Source organism: Anolis carolinensis, chromosome 6 (genome assembly GCF_035594765.1).
Source record: "Anolis carolinensis isolate JA03-04 chromosome 6, rAnoCar3.1.pri, whole genome shotgun sequence".
Classification (NCBI taxonomy): Eukaryota; Metazoa; Chordata; class Lepidosauria; order Squamata; family Dactyloidae; genus Anolis; species Anolis carolinensis.
The window spans coordinates 10876105-10891561 of NC_085846.1; the positions used below are offsets into that span (position 1 = coordinate 10876105).

Sequence of the window (15457 nt, forward strand, 5' to 3'; positions counted from 1 at the left end):
TTATTGTTACTTGTGGACAGTGGATGGGGCTGGATCCAGCTGTGAACACTTCCAACACTCTGGCATCACTCCAGAGCTACCTGGAAGCTCCAGGTTTTGACCTTCAACTCCCAGAAATCCTAACAGCTGGTAAACTGGCTGGGATTTCTAGGAGTTGTAAGCCAAAACACGTGGTGACCCACAGGTTGAGAACCACTGCTCCAGATTAATTCCTATTTCTTCTCAAGATGAATTAATGGCTGGATGTAGGACTTCTGTTACAAATCCAATTGTATGGACTCTAAGCGACAACTGAGAGGTGTCCACATTATTTGGCCCATTTAGACTCTAGTAATTCAAAAAACAGGGTTCTGTACCTGATGCCAAATCTGGAAAATTGATAGTCACACCTGGATAGCACTCACATGGCTCTGTGTCCCCATTATTATGTGCCACAAACAGTCAGGAACAAAGAAGGGGAATTCTGCAGAGCATGTTTTGTTCTCTGTTATGACTGGCCCATGACAGAGGAACCCCATCCCTTCCCTCCCATCTTGTGCCATGGTAGATTCCCTCACCTCCAATGACTGGCACATGGAGATTCTCAGTGCGAGACACCACTTTGGGAAGATCACAGGGCAGTAAGATGATCGGGTCAAAGAAGGTCGAGTGTGGTGCTGCCACCAGGATTGGGGCCTCAAGCCGTGATGCCATCTGTCCTCGTACCCGTATCCGCATGAAACCGAGCAGGAAGAACATCAAGCGGCTCAGCAAGTAGACCAAACTGTGGGAAACTGTGCTGAAAATTGGGGGGGGGGGGGAGTGGAAGGGGTAGAAAAAGGAAGGGGTATTAGGAGAGGTGAATTCAGTGAGGGCAAAGGGTTATCAGAGCAAATCCCACTACTTACTTTCTCCATCCGGAGAATGGCTCCTGCAGCGTCTCCTCCGGAAGTCCCACCACTTGGAGTAGTGCAAAGGGCCAGATGAGGAAGAGGACCACAAAGGCCAAAGCGACACGGATTGGGGCCAGGATGATCCCAAGCACATAGAACTGCAAAGACACAAATCCCAAGGGGAGGAATATCATGAGAATGCAATCCAACCCAGCAACAGATTATAAAATAATAGAATCACAGAGTTGGAAGGGGCCTCATGGCCCACCGAGTCCAATACATACACTCAGAAATTATTGCAGGAATCCCAGCTACAGCATCCCTAGCAAGTATGTGTCCAGTTTCTTTCTGAAGGAGACCTTACTGCCTCTCTTGACCAGGGTTTCTATTGCCAAACTGCTCTTGCTAATGTTCAAAGTCTATCCTCCTGTAACTTAAACTGTTAGACCTTGTCCTACACTTCTGGCAAGCAGAAATCAGACCTGCCATCTCTTTTCTGTGACAGCTCTTGAGAGATATCATCTCAATCCTGAGTCTTCTCTTTACCAAGGTGAACATGCCTAGCTCCTCATGTTTGGTTCTGCATGCTTCACATCATCCTTGTTCCTCTACTCCGAACCCAAATGATTTTTCTATGTCTTCCTTAAAATTAGGTGCCCAGAAGTGAACACAGTACTTCAGATGAGGCCTAACCAATGCAGAATAGAATAGAATTACAGTCTTTCATCTCTACTGTACCATCTCCCATCATTTAAAATATTGTAGTAAGATAGTGTCCATTATATAAACTAACAAAATCAAGGCTTGCTTTTTGGTTTTTTACCATGATTATTAATATATTTTTATTTTCAATTTACATATTCATAAAAAACAATGAAACCAATCTATATACATGTACAGTAGAGTCTCACTTATCCAACATAAACGGGCTGGCAGAATGTTGGATAAGGGAGTATGTTGGATAATAAGGAGAGATTAAGAAGAAGCCTATTAAACATCAAATTAGGTTCAAATTAAGCACCAAAACATCATGTTATACAACAAATTTGCTAGAAAAAGTAGTTCAATAGGCATTAATGCTACGTAGCAATTACTGTATTTATGAATTTAGCACCACAATATCATGATGTATTGAAAACATTGACTACAAAAATGTGTTGGATAATCCAGAATGTTGGATAAGCAAATGTTGTATAAGTGCAACTCTACTGTATATATATACATTAACCAGTATAATACTTCCTAACATTGTATTTAGTTATACGCTCCCCTCCTCCCACCACCCATTTTTCTATTGCTGGGAAACTGTGCGTATAATATCCTTGTTGCTAGTATCATGTAATGTAATACTTTGTAGTGTAATGATTTTGTTTATTTGACATTCCCAATAAAAATAATTTGGGTTTCAATTGTATCTGTGACTGAAACTTTTCTTGCAGTGTTTTGGTACCTTGCCCCAGAATTCTCTTGCTTTTTTTTACAGGACCATCACCCATAGAAGAAAGTTCATTCCTGTTCTTTACATTTCCAGCACTTGTTGTTTCTTCCCTTATACATTTTAGCTAGTTTTGCTGGGGTCAGGTACCACCTGTTCATTCCTTTTATAAAAAATATTTTAAAAATAAAGATTTTCACGCTGTGAATCCATGACAACAGAATCCACAGATACAGATGTCTGACTTTGGAATGAAGCTTTTCTAAAAGGAACCAGTCTTAGCACAGAAGGCTAAATTGCTGTGCTGCAAAAAAAAAAAAAACCTGCCAATTGAAAGGTTGGCAGTTCAAGCCCGGGTTGGGATGAGCACCCGCCATCAGCTCCAGCTCACCTGCCCACCTAGCAGACTGAAAGCAGAAATGTGATTAGATAAATAGGTACCACTTTTAGCGGGGAAGTAATAAAGATGCCCTTATGGACATCGATCGGGAAGGTCGGGACAACGGTCGGGACGATGTCTAAGGACGATAAAAAGCTCCTCAGCATTGAAAATGAAGTGACAGCACTGCACTGTGGCTGGAGTTGAGCACAGCCTCCAAGATGCCAGAAATAAGATGGGAAATGCCTTTACTTCTCTTTGTGTGTTGTCTGTCCTTGTTAATTGTACGAGGGTTGCATGAAAAGTAATGCCTCCACCTTTGTAATTCCTCAATAGATGGCAGTACTGGTATGCGGCAGGTCCTGGCTTGTTCAGTAGACTCTCCTCTACAGTTATTTTATTTATTAGACTTGTATACCGCTACTCCCATTTGGCTCTGAGTTCCATTTGGTGGGAAGCCTTAGCATTGAACGGTTGTGTTGTTAAAGTGCAAAGTATGGAATCCTGCACAGACGGTCGGTCAATAAGACTTAAGCAATGTGCAGTCATTGAAGGTGGAGGCATTACTTTTCATTCAACCCTCGTATAATGGCATTGAATGCTTGCCATATGTGCGTTCTGTAAGCTGCTCTGAGTCCCCTTTGGGGTGAGAAGGGCAGGGTATAAATACTGTAAATAAATAAATAAATTTTGTTTTTATTTGTTTCAAGAAGTTGGGGAAAAGTAAAGATTGAGAGGTTGGGTGTGAAATTGAGCACGTCTGGAAAAAAAGTATGCAGCTGCAATGATTTGTGGAGCTGTCCACCACTTAAATTTCCCATATTAGAGCAATGCTATGTAAGATGCTCTGGGGCATTATGCCCATGAACAGGGAGGAGGATTGCACTCATGGCAATGGGCCGCTGGCTAGATCACTTGTACGTCTAAAGCCACCTAAGGGTATAAAATCCAGGGTGTTGGCTTCCTGTTCACAAAACCCATCACTTCTCTTTGAAAGCCTCTTGTATCCAGATTGCCAGATGAAATGATTTCTAATAATATCTCATGCTCCTTGACATTCAGCCAGGCTGCACAGTTGGCATCAAGTGAGGCCAATCACGTGGACTCCATGGGACACCCACCCACCCACCCCGATTTACCAGGATTACTGTCCGGCTGACTGTCCGGCATCTGTCAAGGCACATCCTAGATTATCAGTGATCATGAGTCATATTGCCAGTCCTGTTTACAGATGCCCTTTTTGGATCTTGGGAATGGAGAGGGTGGAGGGGGGGGATCTGTCCCTCTGTTGCTGTAGTTCATTGTGAAGGCATTCCCCACTTCAAGAGTGTACAACCAATGACCATTGAAGGCTCATTTGACTCATGATGTGATGAAATAAGGATACACTGAAATATGTAGATGCAGAGTTGTGGTGGGTTGTGGAAAGAGTGGATGTAATCCTATGTAAACCTATGTCCAGGATGCAGTTGCTCATCCAAAATAGTACCACATAGTTTCCTTGGGACTTTTTCTTTTTGTGTCAGGAGTGACTTGAGAAACTGCAAGTTGCTTCTGGTGTGAGAGAATTGGCCGTCTGCAAGGACGTTGCCCAGGGGACACCCAGATGTCCGATGTTTTGTCATCCTGTGGGAGGCTTCTCTCATGTCTCCACATGGCGAGCTAGAGCTGACAGACGGGAGCTCACCCCACTTCCTAGACTCGAAGCTTTTGGTCAGCAGTCCTGCCGGCACAATGGTCCAACCCATTGCGCCACTGGGGGCTCCCTTGGGACGGAAATGCTGAAATGTTCTATTATATGCCTTTAAGTCATTTCTGATTTAAGGGAACCCCGAGGATAATTTATTACAGGGTTTTCTTGGCTAGATTTGTTCAGAGGTGGTTTGCTTTTGCAACACTCTGAGGCTGAGAAAGTGTGACCTCCCCAAAGTCACCCAGTAGGTTTCATGGCTGAACAGGAATTCAAAGCCTGGTCTCTGGAGTTGTGGTCCAGTGCTGAAACCACTACATTACACAAGATTTTAAATGGCTTAAATGGTTTTATACATTTTTTAATCTCTGTGGATCATTTTTCAATTATTTTAATTGAATGCCTTATCTGGGCACTGCCTTGACGTCTTATCATGTCAGGTGGGAATATGAATATTTTAGCGTGTTACTTTAATTTTGAAACGTTATCCTTAAGATCTTGTTTTCCCAAATACGTGTGCCCGCGTTTGTCCTCTCCTCTCTCAATATGTCCTTTCTGGCAGACTGTGCATTACTGGCAGGGATGTGGGGGTTTTTTATTGCTGTGTTCTGTGGAGCATCAAGTACATCGTATTAATATTAATAATGATACTTTGTGAGGCTGTCAAAGCCATAATAGCAGTCCTTTTTGCAAAATAACTGGTAACAATATCATCATTTCTGCGGAGTAACAAGAAATGTTGATGAGATGTTTTGCCTCGTGGTTATTTTAGGAGAAAAACAACCAGGGGGTCATTTTGAATGGACCTTTCCCCAAAAAACTTTATGCCATTTTCTTTGGCTTAACACTATTGTAACAATGGACCTTCCAGATCCATGATTTGATCCTGGATCATTGCATATGCATATTAGGAAGAGAAATGAACTCAGACATGCTTAAGTATGTATGTTTACATCCCCATCTATACACATAATAAAAGTGAAAATATGTATGTGTGTGTGGCTGGATGTCTACTTACAGATAAGCTCCTATGGCTCCCAGTATGTAGGAGACACCAATGGCATCCCGCCAATGACATTGCAGGTTATAGCGAGTGCCATGAACATGTCCAAGAGCCCTGCCAATGTTCTCCACAAACACCATCCTGCCCACCACCCAAGTGAAGGCTTTCATACGGGATCAGTTCATCCTAGATTTTATGTGTTTCCTTCACCACAGACATCCCAGCGTTTCTTATTCTCTCCATTGGTGTGGAATTTGCATGACCCCGCCCACTGCTTCTCCCTTAACCCTTTCCTATTCTTTTCTATGGCACACAGCAAACAGACGAATTGTTCAGCAATTGAACATATTGAAGAGGTTTGGGGAGAATTCACTATGATTTATAGGAGTTGTAGGTACTGGGATTTATAGTTCACCTCCAATCAATAAGCACTCTGAACTCCACCAAAGATGGAATTGGACCAAAATTGGCACACAGAGCCCCCATGACTAGCAAAAAAATACAGGGGGGGGGTCTTTGGAGGAAATTCACCTTGATTTGGGGGAGTTGTAGTTCACCTACATCCAGAGAGCACTGTGAACGCAAACACCAATGAATCTAGGCCAAACTTGGCACACATACCTGATATGTCGAAATTTGATTACTGGGGGGGGGGGGGAATTGTGGGGAACTGACCTTCCTTTCTGGAAGTTGTAGTTCATCCACAACCAGAAAAACAGTGACTCTACCGATGATAGACCTGGATCAAACTTGGCACACAGAATGCTCATGACTAACTCAACCTACTGGAGGGGTTTGAGGGGACTGACTCACCATAGTGGGAGTTGTAGTTCACTTACATCCAGAGAGCACTGTGAACCCAAACACCGATGGATCTGGACCAAACATAGCACACATACATGATATGCCGAAATTTTATTACTTAAGGGGTTTATGGGGAACTGACCTTCCTTTCTGGGAGTTGTAGTTCACCCACAACCAGGGAAACTGTGACTCTACCGATGATAGACCTGGACCAAACTTGGCACACAGAACCCCCATGACTAACTCAACCTCCTGGAGGAGTTTGAGGAGACTGACTCACCATAGTGGTAGTTTACTCTACAGCCAGAGAACCACTAAACCCCAGCAATGATGCATTTAGATTAAACTTGCCCAACATAACAAACTTTAAGTACTGATGGAGTTTATCACGGTTGACCTGGCATGATGTGAATTGTAGTTCATCCACAACCTTATGCATTTTGTACAATTGAAAAAGTGACTTTTTCAAATAACCTGAGCAATGCCGGGTATCCAAGTTAGTCATTTAATAATATTGGGCATGATTATCGACCTGTTTTTTTTTAGTATCTGTGGCAGGCTCAGTACAATTAAAGCAAGCTCACAGTATAATGACTCACCAACTTTCCAAGTTCTGTTCCCTTCTCATAAAGGCGGACCATTGTGTATCTTACCAGCCAAGGCAACAATAGCACACCCATTTGAGATTAAGCTTCCTGAAAGTCAATAGGCTTTGCTTGCATGAGTAAACACGTCGACTCCTATCCTTAATTGTGAGGATATTGAAGTATACAGAATCCCACACCTAGTTTTTGTGGCTATGTTTGTTTTCTGTTGCCAGCCATTCCTTCTTATGACCAGGCTCTAAAGCAGGCATGGGCAAACTTCGGCCCTCCAGGTATTTTGGACTTCAATTCCCACAATTTCTAACAGCCTCAGGCCCCATTTCTTGATTTAAGGCATTGGCATATTGGCTGATATCCAAATAGAGGATGGGCCAGAGATGTCAATGCCTTGGTCCTTTCGTTACAGGCTGCTACTTCTCAATGAATGTCGAGTTGTGCAATATTGGTTAAACAGCATAATTTCTACAGCAGTGTAGTGTAGACATCCTGTGATAATGCGGCATGTCTCAGTAAGAGCCACATCCACTGTTTTAATGTGGTGAGATGTATTCCACACTGTGCATGCGTATTCAGCAGCAGAGTAGCAAAGTGCAAGGGCAGATGTCTTCACTGTGTCTGGTCGTGATCCCCAGGTTGTGCCAGTCAGTTGTCATATATTATTTCTAGCATCAGGAGTCCCTGTTGATGCAATGGGTTAAATCCTTGTGCCAGCAGGACTGCTAATTGACAGGTCGGGGAGAGCAGGTGAGCTCCCTCTGTCAGCTCCAGCTCCCCATGCAGGGACATGAGAGAAGCCTCCTGCAGGGATGGTCAAACATCAAAAACATCTGGGTGTCCCCTGGGCAATGTCCTTGCAAGCAGCCAATTCTCTCACACCAAAAGCAACTTGCAGTTCTCAAGTCACTCCTGACATGGAAAAAAAAATTATAGCACTCACTTTTTGTTTGATATTCAAGCAGTGCTTCTTATAAATCATGATAAGACACAATAAATGGAAACAACTTGAAAGACCCAATAATATTCAGAAACAAATTCCAAGTAGTTGCTAATTGCTGTTAAACTGACATTGATGTATGGTGACCCTTGAATGAAACCCTTCCCAGTCACCCTTTTTATCAACAGCTCCAGTCAAGACTTGCAATTCTGGCTTCCTGGATTGCATCTATGCACCAGTAATCTAACCCTCTTTTCCTGTTGCCTTCTGTCTTGCCAAGAATTATTGTCTCTTCTAATGAGTCATGTCTTCTCCCTATATCTCCAAAGTGCAACAGTCTAAGTTTAGCGATCTTGGCTTCTAGGGACATTTCTGGCTTCATTACTTCTCAGATCCATTTATTTATCTTTTTGACAGTCCATACCACCCAGAGAGTTCTCCTCCAGCACCACATTTCAAGTGAGTCAATTCTCTTTCTATCAGGTTTCTTTTCATGTTATTATATTTTTATCCTGCCTTTCTTCCGATATATAGGGACTCAAGAAGGCTTGCATTTTCACTCCCCAGCTTTCACAAGCATATGTAGGAATCAAAAATATGATGACATGAACAATCTACTTATACATCCATCCATCCATTCATTATTTATTCATTGTTATTTCTATACCAGGCATGGGCAAATTTTGGCCCTCCAGGTGTTTTGGACTTTAACTCCCACAATTCCTAACAGCCTACTAGCTGTTAGGAATTGTGGGAGTTGAAGTCCAAAACACCTGGAGGGCCCAAGTATGCCCATGCCTGGTATAGACATGCTTTTTCAGGTGCCCAAAATCCATACACCCCCCCTCCCCCCGGTCCCACACCTCCTCAAATACACATTCCTCCAACTATATGGGGCCGGGCTGTGGCGCAGGCTGGTTAGTAGCCAGCTGCAATACATCACTATGACCAAGAGGTCATGAGTTCGAGGCCAGCCCATGTCGGAATGAGCACCCAACCATTAAAATAAAAAATAGCCCTGCTTGTTGTTGACCTAAGCAACCGAAAGATAGTTGCACCTATCAAGTAGGAAATTTAGGTACCACTATGTGGGGAGGCTAATTTAAATAATTTACGACAGCATAAAAATCATCCAGCAGTGTTTGGAATGAGGAAGTCGGCATCACAGTGGATAATGAAGCAGATGCTCCCCCTGTGGCCGGAATCGAGAAGACCCTTAGGAAGCTGGAAGCTGGAGAAGGTTAAATTGCCTCTGTGTCTGTCTCTGTCTCTATGTTCATATGGCATTGAATGTTTGCCTTGTATGCATACATTGTGATCTGTCCTGAGTCCCCTTCAGGGCGAGAAGGGTGGAATATAAATATAAATACTGTAAAATAAAAAAAATCATATGCTGTTTTTGAAAGCCTATCTCGGTAATGCATACTTTTATTTATTATCTATTTATTTACATATTTATATCCCACCTTTCTCTACCCCAACGGGGACTCAAGGCGGCCTACAAACAGCACTTATACAGTGCCTTGGGCATAAAACACAGACATGAAATAGAATTATAAAAATTAAAAGACATGAAACATAATTCAAATACATTCCAATATGGGACATGTCATCCAAAGGCAAGGTCTAAAGCAATTCTAAAATCCATTGCACGATTCCCAGATAAATAAGTTTTTTTTTGCACTGAGCTATTTATTAAAGGCCTGCTCCCAAAGACAAGTTTTTACACTCTTCCTAAAGGTTAGGAGGGCGATTTCCAGGTGATTCATCCCTTTTCTTTTCCCCAATAATATACACATTTTTAAAAAGTTACGAGACAACTCACTAAAATCCAAACTGGTGTGAAAACACAAGTTTTTCTGTGTTATCAAAGATTTCTGCGTCACTCGGGAAATGTGAATTGGGTAAGTTTCTGTTCCAACAGAAGCCAAACACATTTCATTTCCAGCTTTGGCTGCCAGATCTGTTTTGCTGATTAAGACTGCTGCGCCCTAAAACAATAAGGCTAAGATTATGTTGTAACAGAAGGAGCTCCTGTTCTTTTTCCTCCGGAGCAACAGATTTCAACCAGGACCAGAAGGAAACAAGCCTGCTCCCTGTTCTAGTGGCCGTTGCCCTGGAATCTGAAGCTTCCAGAGAAGCCGGTCCCAGTTGGGACGCCCTTTCTGGGGCCTCTCTGGTCATAAATACCCCTGTGAACTAACATTGAGCACTGACGCACTGACCGCGAGTGACCTGGAGTCTCTTCCACTTTTATGGAAGGACTAGAAAGCTGAGACCAAGAGGGTCTTAAACATGGAGGGGAAAAGGGAAGGAAATTGTGAAGGGAGCCGCAAGGAATGGCAGACTTGAAAAGTATTGAGGCAAAAGTAAATCCAGCAACAAATGAAGAGTAGCAGCTTATCAAGATAGTCAGAAACCAGCATATACCAAGATTCCTGAAGTATAATTTTATGAGTGAAAAAGTATATGTTTTCAGGAAGAACCAGAATGGCAGAAAAGCTGTAAAATCAACCTACCCGTATTATTCAAACTATCTTGCAGCCAGCAGACCTTCAATAGAATTAATTGCTCCCCAGAGCAAAAATAAGTAATTCCCTTTGTACATAGATTAGTTTAATAGATATTTACACCAGTTACTTGTGCAGGGTTACTGATGTCCTTCATGTCATTGGGATATGTTAGATTTCAGCCTGGGCTTTAAAGGAGCTCTCCAAGGTGCTAAACCCATGCCCCTTCCAAATAAGTTCAGCACTCTGGACAGTTTTGTTTAAATTCAGGCTAAAAGCCAAAACAGACTCTCTGTTCCATTGATACAAAAGCTACCAGCTGCTACTAAACTCCTATGACAACACTGACAACATCGAGAGTGATTGTTCAAACTCAGTACAGACACAGCAGGCAACCAACCCCTGAATGAAAGGAGATAAGACCAAGGCACTGAATTATCAAGAGGTGAAATGGGCAGCCTCTTTCAACATAAGCACTCTTGGAATTGAAAAAGTCTTCCTTTACTCATGTCATATAGACTTAATTCTGCTCTAGTATCTCTTGATAATAGACTAGGAAGCAGTTCAGGTAAATAAAAACAATATCTTAAACTCATTGAAAAATACAATGGACATCTGCACTTGCACTCTGCCATTCTGCTGTTGAATACACATGCCTACATCTCATCATGTTTAAACAGTGAATGTGGCCCTTAATGAGACACGCCGCATTATCACAGGATGCCTACACCCAACACCTCTGGAGAAATTATACTGTTTATCCGGTATTGCACATCCATTGGGAAGTAGCAGCCTTTAATGAAAGGACCAAGGCATTGACATCTCTGGCCCATCCTCTGTTCAGATATTCAGATATCAGCCAGGATGCCAAAACTTTAAAGCAAGAAGTAGCTTCCTAAGATGTGCAGAGATACTCGCAGGAACACCTCAGCAAGTGAGAGTCCAAAAGTGGCAGGCTAAAACTAGGAACCTCAATCCATGGCTGATACCAGGTGAGAAATTCCCCCCTGGACACACTTGGAAGGTGCTGAACAGACTGTGCTCTGGCACCATGAGATGCAGAGCAAATCTTAGGAAATGGGGCTACAAAGTGGAGTCCACAACATGCGAGTGTGGAGAAGAGCAAACCACAGACCACTTACTACAACGCAACGTGAGCGCTGATGTGGGAAAGCAACGGGCTGAGCTCACACCACTTGTAAAAATGCCATTGTGCCCAGGGGATTCTTGGTACCTGATTGACTTTCAGTGGTTCATGAAGTGGAAAAAGTATGTGGGTTTTGAGTATTGGGATGTGTATTATGCGGGAAAGCCTAATCACTATCCAGGACCCATTGACAACTCAAGACTTTTTGCAGATTTGGAAACCCAGACTTTAAAAAAATATCGTATGAATAAAGTGGACTATGAGGTGATTCCTGTTGCAGCCTGGAATAAATTAGTCAATTGGTATGGATGTATAGAGGGACAGAGACCAATTGAGAGAAAAGTTGTAGAGTATGGAAAATATTTTAAGTACTGTGAAGTAGAGGTTTATCCTTTAGAGTTGAAGCCATCTCAAAACAACGACCCTAAGGATCTTGTAAGCTCTCAATTTAAACAAACAGAGAGTGCAACAACATGGAGATCCAGGTGGACATTGAGACAAAGCCAAGCCACTACCAGCTTGCATTTAACTACAAGCACAATGGAGGACCTTCTCATAGTGACACCAGAGGCTCTTCAAGTGACCAGCTTCTGGTCAAAGGAAATCTAGTATAATGCCAATTTTTTAATGTTGTTTCGGCTTTAAATACATTATAACTGTATCCTCGATTCACTTCTGACATAATAAATAAAAATAAATTGATAAATTGCAACCGTAAGTGAAACGCATCTGGAAAAATTAAGCAGCAATACTGGATGTGCCCATTAGCTGATGCGCTAATGTTGAATCAAGATCCAGGAGAAGATGGATGGTGCCCAAATCAATGTGTTAGTGAACATGATTAGCATGGGGAAATGCTACACAAACAAGAGCCAGTGCCAGCACAACTGTTACTTCAAGGGCACTAATGTTCACATGCACCCAACAGGAATCCTTTAAAGCCATATACAGCTTATGTCCATGTGATTTGGCCGATATTTCCCTGTACAAATTTCTCCGGGCCCTGAGATCTTCAGGAGAGGCCCTTCTCTCGATCCCACTGCTATCACAAACTTGGTTTGTGTGAACAAGAGAATGGCCTTCTCTCTCAATGGCTTGCCCTTGAAGCTGAAAAAGCAGGGGTATAAATAAACATAATAAAACATCATCATCATCAACATCACCATCACCTGTAAAGCCTTAAACAGTTCAGGTCCAGCTTATCTTTGTGATCGCATTTCCTACTACGAACCTACACGATCCCTGAGATCTACATGCTCCTGCCACAATCTCAAACACAGTTGGTGAGGATGAGGGAAAGGGCCTTCTCGGTGGTAGCCCCTCGGCTCTGCAACTTTCCCCCAAGGGAAATTAGATTAACCTTGGGCCACATTCCGGAAAAAGCTGAAAACCTGGCTATTTCAATATGTGCTTGACTGATTTGGCACAAATTAACAGTGTCCTTTCACCTCCACCTGTACCCAGCTATTTCACTTTATTCTGGCCCAGCTTAGAGGTTTCAAGATATTACACATAAATAAATCTTCCCACCTTACCTCCAATTCTGAGTATGCTCACTGCGCCTAGAAGGCTATTGGTTATTGTGAGTATGTTTTTATTGTATTTTATATGACTTTGATTTTATATATTTATATGTTTTAAATGTAACTTGTTGTTGTATTTTGTGGTGTATTTTGGGCTTGGTCCCATGTGAACTGCCCCGAGTCCCTTCGGGAGATGGGGTGGGATACAGGAATATTGTTGTTGTTGTCGTCATCATCTAAAAATTGCACTAAGCCAGTGGGGCAGCAAATGCATTCTGGATTTTACTCTGAACCTTTAAAATGCTATAGGCTGGGCTATGGCACAGGCTGGTGAGCAGCCAGCTGTCAGCTGCAACAAATCACTCTGACCAAGAGGTCATGAGTTCGAGGCCAGCTCAGAGCCTCCGTTTGTCTCTGTCTCTGTTCTATGTTAAGGCATTGAATGTTTGCCTTATATGTGTAATGTGATCCGCCCTGAGTCTCCTTTGGGGTGAGAAGGGCGGAATATAAATACTGTAAATAAATATCGGAGGTGTCATAATATATCCTGGGTTCAGCACCTTGGATAGCTCCTTTAAGTCCTTTTGACTCCACCCTACCAACCTGAGTGGGTGTAGTTGCTCCTGCTATCATTAGTTGTTTGTTGTTGTTGTTGTTGCAAAAGTATAAACCGGACTAAGGCAATGATGAACCATTTCAGTACAGATCTTGCGATAAGTTTGCCTTAGGATCAGCATATGTTGGAAACAACTTGAAGACAAACAATTCTGGCAAGGCCTGTATTTACATTCCACACCTCTGGTATAAGCCGGTGGGAGGGAGAACTCAAATCTTTCCTAGTTCTAGGTTGCTATTTGCCTGAGCTATTAATTTGCTTAAGTCCAAATCTGCTGCAATCTAAAAGAAATATTTACACAATTTCTCCCATTTCAAAAGAAATATTTACACTATTTTGAAAAAACAAATCCCCTCTGTTTTCAACATTTGCATCAACACTCAAGTCCTAGAGACTGCACAATGTATCTTCTGCTCAATGGATCACATTGGATAAGGGATACCTAAAAAGCATGAAGTGGAGATGACACAAAGATTTGACCGCACGGCTTTAGTTCCTTAATAATATAAACAGAAGATTCAAAACCTGCCAGTATATAAATTGGCTCGAATCCATTTCACAGTCCACCCGAGAGCAAACCTGCTGAACCAGTGGGACAGACGGAAGCGTTGATGTCCTTCCTATGCAGCACGATGATTCGGTGACTCTGCTCTACTTGGGACGAGGGCCTGGATCTGGGCCAAGGTGTCATTTCATGCTGCACTGAGCCCTCTGATAAGCCTGGTGAGAAAGCTTTTTTTAAAAGAACCAGAAGGAAAAGGAACAGAAATGCAGAGCGGAAGAATGACACAGGGATTCCATTTCGGTTTGGACTGCAAGGAATTCAAAAGGGGAGGGGAGGGGAGGCGGGGGGGGGGGGGGGGAGGGACCAGCATGCCTTTGTGCTGACAGCTTTGGGGTGTTTTCTTTTTGTTGTTTCCTCCATGTGCAGGACTGAAACGGAAAAAGAATGGAGTACAAACAGAGGGAAAGGAAAGGCACGCCTGCCTGCCTCCAACTCCCATGATATGGAAACTCAAGGAATTGGCTGGAAGGAGAATTAGAGCCGAGGAAATGAAGTCCTGCCCCATAGTTTGTTTATGGACCTTGCTGCTACATAAGTGCATCTACATTGTAGAATTAATGCAGTTTGACATCACTTTAATTCCCATATGGAAAAATTGGAAGTTGTCATTTGACAAAGTCATTGGCTTCTCTGCCAAAGAGTGCTGGTGCTTCACCAAACTACAACTCTTAGGTTCTCATAGCATTGAGTAAGTTGTGTTGTTTCTGTTATGTTTAAAAACTGATATGAACTTGCAATTTTTTAAAATCATTGTGACTGTGTTTGCAATATTTGTTCATGGCTCATACAGAGCCCAATGAATTGGTGTATGTGTGCGTGATTTTTTATATATATATATATATATATATATATATATATATATATATATATTCAAGCTGCTGAACTTGCGGACCGAAAGGTGCCAGGTTCAAATCCCGGGAGCAGAATGAGCACCCGCTATTAGCCCCAGCTCCTGCCAACCTAGCAGTTCGAAAACATGCAAATGTGAGTAGATCAATAGGTACCGCTCCGGCGGGAAGGTAACGGCACTCCATGCAGTCATGCCGGCCACATGACCTGGAGATGTCTATGGACAACGCCCGCTCTTCGGCTTAGAAATGGAGATGAGCACCAACCCCCAGAGTCGGTCACGACTGGACTTAACGTCAGGGGAAACCTTTACCTTATATATATATTCAGTGCTAGGCTAGGATGTAGATTTAGGGCGTGTCTACGCTTAAAGAATCAATGCAATTTGTCACAACTTTGCCATGGCTCAATGCTTCTGAATCCTAGGTATTGTAGTTTGGTGAGTCAGCAGCACTCTTGGGCAAAGAAGGCTTCAGACCTTGTAAAACTACAACTCCCAGGATTCCATAGCATTGAGCCAAAGTA

The 15457-nt window shown here is 42.7% G+C and overlaps 1 protein-coding gene across 4 annotated transcripts in view; it reads right to left on the reverse strand.

Annotated features, from left to right (window-relative positions):
• Positions 1–15457, reverse strand: part of lpcat4 (lysophosphatidylcholine acyltransferase 4) — a 41090-nt gene that overhangs the window by 11917 nt on the left and 13716 nt on the right. For 2 of the 4 annotated variants that reach the window (XM_003223854.4, XM_062957249.1), the window contains exons 2-3: positions 888–1030; positions 558–778 (exon numbers count right to left, since the gene is read on the reverse strand). In XM_003223854.4, the coding sequence (XP_003223902.1) occupies positions 558–778; positions 888–1030 (364 nt within the window). Of the gene's footprint in view, positions 1–557; positions 779–887; positions 1031–15457 lie in introns of those variants that run through there. The other 2 variants (XM_062957251.1, XM_062957250.1) reach the window with 1 other exon arrangement.